The sequence below is a fragment of the Coffea arabica genome, chromosome 1e, assembly GCF_036785885.1.
Source record: "Coffea arabica cultivar ET-39 chromosome 1e, Coffea Arabica ET-39 HiFi, whole genome shotgun sequence".
NCBI classification, from domain to species: Eukaryota; Viridiplantae; Streptophyta; class Magnoliopsida; order Gentianales; family Rubiaceae; genus Coffea; species Coffea arabica.
Window position 1 is genome coordinate 1354443 of NC_092311.1, and position 7523 is coordinate 1361965.

A 7523-nucleotide genomic window follows, 5' to 3' on the forward strand; every position below is an offset into this window, starting at 1 on the left:
TCAATATGTCAAAACCTACATTGATTTGCTGTTAAAGCATCTTCATTTACGTATATGCATTACAGGCAGCAAAAAGTTCATCCTTCTAATCTTTTAAAAAATGGACTGGTCTCAGTATTCCTCTGAATCTGAATGTAAACATAAAGAAGTATTCACAATCTTCTTTGATCTAAGACAAGGATTTTCAGATTCACATTTCCCCAGTTCATCTGTTCTTCCTTAATCTCTTGAACCAGACTTCCAACATGGCCTGGACAGCGATGCACCTGAATCAATTCAAGAGTTGGAATTTCCCCCAAACAAGAAGGGAGCTCCTCCAAGTTTAAGCAGCTTTCCAAAACCAATTTCTGAAGACAGGGGAGATGATCACCGGAGCACGTCCACCTGACAATGCACAACAATTCCAATTTCAAGAATTTGAGTTTAGGGAATTCCCCTTCTTCCATGTTCCATATTTTTTCCCCACCAGCTTTTGTACCCAGTAATTTGAGAACCTCAAGATTAGGTAGGCTTCCTATTGAGGAAATCATACTCCAGGGAAATGCTTCCAGGGTCAACTTTTTTAGATTCATGGGGAAACTGAACTCATAATCCTTCTCTTTCACACGGTAAAAAGACAGCTTCAGTGACTCCAGTCGTCTCAGAAAGTCCATTGCCACAATCTTGTTCCAATCCCCACAAGATTCTTCTGTTTCCCGGAGACTACATTTCAGTTTGCGGATATTTGGAAACTTCTTCATTATCTTATCCATGCTTTGCCCCAAATCAAGCTCAAGAGCTGATATAGTGTCTAGGTTACACAAATCTGAGGAGCTGCCCAATTTGTCTTTGGCCAAACTAAGATCAAAAAACTTGCCACTTACATGGAGACACCTCAATGTCTGCATATTCCAAACAGTATCTGGGAGAAAAAGTCTACCATGCAAAGATTTTAGAATAAAAGTTTCCAAATTCCAAAGGTTTGCTATTGATGATGGGATGTAATTCATGCTACCTGCAAACGCCAAGTATCTCAACTGAACAAGCAACGTAATTTCGCCAGGAAAAACAAATCCCAGATTAATTTTTCCCAAATCCAACACTCTCAGAAGTTTGAAGATGCGAAAAATGGATGAGACATTGTATGGAGTTCCATATTCCTCGCTCTGGGTGGAGACCACTAGAGAGCTTAGAAGAGGACAAAATAGCCTTGACTTCTGAAAATGCCTTGCTTTAGAGTAAATAAACAATCGACGTGTATTACTTGGCTCATCAAACTTAGGAAGTCCTGCATCATCACGTCTCAACTTTAGAAGATTTTCTTCTGTGGCTTTTCTCAAACAAAATTCATGCAACAAGTCATGGATGCGGCAAGTTTTGACTCCACCCGTAGATTTTGGTTTGTCAACCATAACCAAGCTTCTCCCAATTAGATCCATTATGTAGTCCTCAGCTGTGTCCTCTAGGCTCTTTACCTCTGTCTTTTGGACAAAGCCTTCAGCAATCCACAACCGCATCAATCTCCAGATAGGAATCTCTTGATCTTCTCGAAATGCTCCAAAATAAAGAAGGCATGGCTTCAAATAATGAGGTACATGTTTATAGCTCAGCTCTAATATACTTTTGCAATGTTCTGTGCCAGACACGGTTTCCGAACTTAGACTTTCTGCAATTTCTTCCCAACCATCTTGCTCTAAATTTGCAAGAATCCCAGCTGTGATAACAACTGTTAGAGGTAACCCTTTACAACCTTTTGCTATATGCTTTCCATATAGAAACAGTGCTGGAGGATATCCACCTCTTTCTACCAGCTTCTTTTGTAGTAATTCTAAGCACTCGTCATCAGTAAGTTGGCGAAGATGGAGAGGTTTACTTGCAGGTTTAACTTCCAACGCCAACCTAGAAATTCGACTTGTTAAAAGAATTCTGCTTCCATTGGCATCATTTGGGAATGAAACTTTTAACGCATTCCAAGCCTCAATGTCCCAAACATCGTCCAAAACTAGGAGATACCTGTGTCCCTTTAAACAATGGTAGAGTGCTATAGCAAGATCATCAGCATCCATTCTAGAGTATTCATCAGAACGCAAAGGATCAATGCAAGCCAAAATCTGAAACAACACATCTTTCTTTCCATATACTTGAGAAATACAACACCAAGCACGAATATGGAAGTGGCATACAATCATCGGATCATGGTAAACTATATTAGCTAAAGTAGTCTTACCCAGTCCAGGCATGCCAACAATAGAAACAACGTCCAATGCTCCTGATCCTCCTGTAAGCTGACAGATTATTTGTCCTGCCTCATCATGAAATCCCACCACAACTTGATTGAATGTTGGCGAAGTCCATTGCAACTGTGAATGGGGCGTAGCCTGCGCTTCCTTTTGAGCTTCATAGCTGAATTCATCATCACCAATCCCCACATATTCCATATTAACAAGATTAACCTCTGCCATGATGGCGCTGGGAGATTTAAATGTTGCTGTTACTGCATATCTGTCTCCAACTTCCGCCTCAATAAGCTTAATATTTTTTTGGAAAGCAAAGAACACAAGATCCATATCCTTGGCAGAGTCCTCTTTCAATTCATGCATAAAAAGTGAGTGGATCACATTTTTAGCTTCACCAACAGCATCTCCAATAGTATCCTTCACGTTTTCAGGTAGCTCATCAAAGTTCTCATGCTGGTTTTTAAGAATTGTTCTCAAGAATCTCAGTCCCTCATAGACTATATGCATTTGACTGGTTGCAGAATCCATTAACCCGGTATTGCAATTAAGTAGCTCCCAAAAATTATCTAGGAGAGCATCAACTAAATTCCCCAATCTATGCTTATTACTCTCCTTCGACATAGTGCATGATCCTGATGAATTAGAAGCTACTAGGACTTGGATATAAATGTCACGGACTTGAGGATCAAAGGGGTTGATCTTCTGTAACAGTTCTGAAATCTTATATTGCACTTGGTTGGACACTTGTTCACCTTTTATGTCAAACCAACACATGGAAAAGAGGTCTGCTGCATTCAGAGCCACAGAATTGATGTGGGATAAGGCAGCTCCCAGTTGCCTTTGCTCAACAACTCGCAGCACAGCAAAGCGAATCAAACTTTGGAAGAACCTTAGCTTCTCCTGGAGGTCTTTGCATAGTTCCAGCAGATCTTGATCATCATATCCAAGTATGCAGAGGAGAACATCCACCAGATTCTCTAGGACAGAGTCGATGAGTTCCATCAACTCATGCGCCGTCAGACAATCACTAGTTTGCAACAAACTATTCGAGAAAATGAAGTAAAAATGGTTGATTGTTTGCTTAAAACTTTTGATACTCCTTTGAACGCTACTAGTCAAAATAAACAGCCGTTTATTGAATACTCGGTCTGTTTTCTGCTCCATTTGAAGTTTGAGTGCAAGTTTATGGATACCAGCTTCGAGTTTAGACATGAAAGATTCTAGATAGCTTACATGCTCTTTGTTGTCAGAAGTGCCCCATATTCTGGCGCAGAGAAGAAATGTCCTCATGAGTCTATACTCCCGCTTCAGTTGCTCAGATTGATAAACATTTAAATCCCAAAGGCCATCCAGATTTTCCAGAGCATTCAAGACTGAATCTACACAGTTGGAGGAGGTGGAAGAGGCCATCTCTTAGTGGGGTGATGGATTGCTAAGCAGCTATGGAACAACAACGTTCAAATCTTGAACAGCTAAACTAATCGGTGGATGCTAAACTCAAGAATAAAGAAGAATTATTTTCTGCACCTCAGAAAATCCTTTGGTCACCCTCCTTGTTCAGCTAGAAATGCAACAGTTGAAAGTCTTCACTCAAGTTTGAAGCAATAGAGTGGTTTGAGTCGGATGGAGATCTAGCAGTCTTGATGAGACCATTGACCGGGCAAGTTCATGTGGGTTTGGGTTGAGGTTTCGGGTCCGGGTTAGAATCGGGTCGAACCCGATGAACTCGAAAAGAAAGCAAGTCAATTTCGGGTCAATCCGTGGTAACATGATATGATCCGATGTGACCCGTTTACGAATTAAAAATAATTTAATAAATATAAAAATTATTTTATCTAACTAAACTAAATCATTCTTTTTTTTCAAAGGTATTAATTACTTAATCCTAAATGAATTTATTTAACTTGTGTGAAGAAATTATTATATTTGGACAAATAATATATTATGTTATTTTTTACTTTTATGCTGTTTTAATTTATTTTATATTTGGTTTGGGATAAAACACTTTTACGGTATTTAATTTATTTTAGAGCTGTTAATCGAGCTGAGTCGAACTGAGTACTTAGCTGCCGAGCTCGACTCGAGTTTAATTCGAGCCGAGCTCGACTCGAGCTCGTTAGGAAAACGAGATTTAAAATGTGTTCGAACTCGGCTCGTTAAATGTACATGTGGCTCGAGCTCGAGCTCGAGCTCGACTCGTTTATCACAAACGAGTCGAGCTTCACGAGCTCGAGCTCGAGTTCGTGCAAATTAACCTTAATAAAAACCTATAATTTTTAATTTTTATAATTTTGATTTCTAAAATGACAAATATACCCTTCATTAACGAGCTCTAATGAGCTACTCGAGTATCAAACGAGCCGAGCTTACTCGGCTCGTTAACTAAACGAGCATCTTTCGAGCTCGAGCTCGACTCGTTAACCAAAACTAACGAGCTTTCGAGCTACTCAATTTACTTAACAGCTCTAGGCATGACACTCTGCAAGTGTAAAAGAACACCAGTCCATTTAGGTTTTAGGATTTAAGGTATAGAGTTTAGAGCTCAGGGTTTAAGGTCATGATGTCTGGATTCATGGTGACACCATGCCCTTGAATCATGGCATCCATATCTGCCAGGGCAAACCAAAAGTTCCAATCCCCCTGCTCTCTCCCCGTACTTAAATCCCCACTCCTCTCCTGCTGGAATTAAAAAAAAAGGAGCAAATGATGAAAGCATGAAACAGCCATCATAGAGATTTGCCACCATTTCGTATCATCTATATGTGCCATCATTTATCCAAAACCAAGGAACTCAGCCACGAACTAAAAGCTACCAACAAAGAAGTCTATCAATACTGCAAACACGTAAGTTCATCAGCACGAGTACTACTTCAGCTGACATTGGCGCGTAAACAGCTTTAGAAAATCCAATATCCAACCATGCATCATGATATCTGATATCCAAACATAAGCAATAACATAATACAATGACATGGTGACTGCAGACAAAATGTCTACCTTGGACCAGGGCCACAGCGCTTGACATCTAATATCCAAACATAGTACAATAACATGGCACAATAACATAGCACAAAGACATCTTCCGTTTCATCCTCTAACAAATCCCCTTCTGCTGCCGCTAGATATGCTCCAAGCGCTTGCAAAGCTGTCCAAAAATGATACATGTCGTCGGTAGGGGCAGGAGGGGAAGGAATACCAATTGATGGAGACATGCTGGACTCTTTCCTCTCACTGAAGTGGGAGCTAATACTGTCAATTTCAAATGACTGAGTATTTACTTCCCCAGGGCTTGAATTGCCAAACTTCCTTGTACGTTTAGGCCTTTTCAGCTTCCCCTTATTCATAGCTTTTCCCCTCTTTGGAGCCACAACCTCAACATGATCATCAGTTGAATCTAATAGGATTGCTCTCTTTCCTTTTTGAAGTTTTGCCATCTTATTTTCCTGCTCACGCTCATCATCAGTATAAAGAGGTGCCTGGCCAGATTTCTGACTATACTTCCCTGATGTTCCCTGATCATGGAACACCTTGGTCAGCACATGAAATTGAAAACAAACACAGAGCCTCTTGTTCTAATGAAGCAGACTTACTTTAGTCAACTCATCTTTAAAGGGTTTGAGTTAAAAAAAAAAAAAAAAGAGGACACAACACTAATAAATTGCAAGACAAGGCCATTGGGTGTTAGCATGAACCAATTAACCCATACAGAAGCCAATAGATTATACCTTGAAGTAATTTGTAATGCAGAGTTTCAAGTCATTTTCGCCCGAAATGGACTGCACACTATCACAGAGAACGCCAGCTTTATGTCTGGCTGCTGCAAGAATAAAGAAGGCATGATAAGAACCTATAAATCGATTTAACAGGCACAACTAATCAAAATCAGCTACATACCCTTCAAGGAAGACCTTGTACAGGGAGGCATGAATATACGTTTAGTTCAATACAACAGCATTCAACACGAATAGCCAAGTATCTGAGGAAAGGACACAAGGTGTGAGAAAAGGCAGCAATCATCATACTTATGCAATAGCAATGAAATGGAGGCCACATTTCCAAATGAGGGCAGTAAATGCAACAGCACAAGTATGATCAGTCTGGAACAAAATTTTCATTATGTGCTAATTCAGAGCCAGCTACAATGTCATAGAGTAACAGGCAATAGGCATGAAACTTCCAATACAAGCCCTTACACATAAACTCCCAATTACAAGGCTAATTTCTAAGAAATTCCTGGGGAAGTGTTACCATAGAAAAAAGAACAAAAAGTTAACTGATTTAATCCGTTTCTTTGGATTATAGGGATAACAGCACATTTTCTGTGTCCTAATTGGTCCGACCAGAGACAAAAGAAATCTGGCCAAATTAAAACAGAGAGGTCGAATCTACAATCTTTGGAATTTCAAGATCTATACATTTAAAATAACGTTAATGACCACCGATGATGGTCTTCTTTCATTTAAATTGGTTTTTGGAACCTTTTCAGTTCAAATATGTTTGAAATTTTCTATATTTCTGTCTAATTTCTTTCCATAACTTTCCAGAGGAAAAAAAAGTGCATATAATAAGTAGAAAACACAAACCAACATTGCAGCAAAAAAAAAAAAAAGAAATTTCATAACGAATCAGTGATCAAAACTTGAACTTCATAAACGTCCATGCACTAGTCTAACATTGGCGAATTCTGGAACTTGTGCATAATATTTACTGCAGTTTCTTGACCTACTATAAGTTTGCCAGTGTCAAGTGAAAAGAGCAAATAATCTACAACTCTAACCATCAAATGATACCACCACGAGATAGGCTAGAAAAGTTCTTCCAAACGCAGTTAAGATCTAAGTAGAAATTCCAGAAACCAGTTACATTGCTCGGAAATTTAAAAAGAACAAAAAAAAAGAAGGGAAAAAGGAATTGCATAGAATCAGAGGGAGAGAGGGACTTCCGAGACCAGCACTAAACGGCGGGGACAACTCCAGCAGGTGGATGGCGATTGCCGGCAAATGGCAGCAGCAGCTGTGGAGGAGAAAAAGGAATGGAGTTTCGAAGAAATTCAAATGGAAGAGGAGGAGGTCCAAATCGCATATATAAATCTTCAAATAGTATCGTTTCCTCTATTTATTTATTTATTTTGTAAATTCACCTAAAAAAAAGGCCGCTTATTTTTTTGTGCAGAAATAAGTTCATCTGAAATTTTTGTGCGGAAAGTCGATTACATCTTTGTTTGGTTTGCTGTTTATTCTATTAGAGGAAACTAGGCCTCCCCAGCCTTTATTTTTCTTTTGTGCGTGGATAGAAGTTCATCCGAAA

General features: G+C 39.4%; 2 protein-coding genes across 8 annotated transcripts; both read right to left on the reverse strand.

Moving 5' to 3' along the window:
• Positions 1-152: 152 nt before the first annotated feature.
• Positions 153-3626, reverse strand: LOC113690710 (putative late blight resistance protein homolog R1A-3). Its single transcript, XM_027208711.1, has one exon. It carries the CDS (start codon positions 3624-3626, stop codon positions 153-155), a length of 3474 nt encoding a protein of 1157 aa, XP_027064512.1.
• Positions 3627-5048: 1422 nt separating this feature from the next.
• LOC113699779 (uncharacterized) lies at positions 5049-7523 on the reverse strand. 7 transcript variants are annotated; one of them, XM_072050495.1, is made up of 4 exons: positions 7169-7523; positions 6111-6192; positions 5942-6030; positions 5049-5728 (listed from the first exon to the last, which is right to left on the reverse strand). In XM_072050495.1, exons 2-4 carry the CDS (start codon positions 6139-6141, stop codon positions 5210-5212), a joined length of 639 nt encoding a protein of 212 aa, XP_071906596.1. In that variant the 5' UTR covers positions 6142-6192; positions 7169-7523; the 3' UTR covers positions 5049-5209. The 7 variants fall into 7 exon arrangements, with proteins under 7 accessions (XP_071906596.1, XP_071906591.1, XP_027075929.1 ...); XM_072050490.1 differs by having other exon boundaries at positions 7159-7523; XM_027220128.2 differs by having other exon boundaries at positions 7165-7522.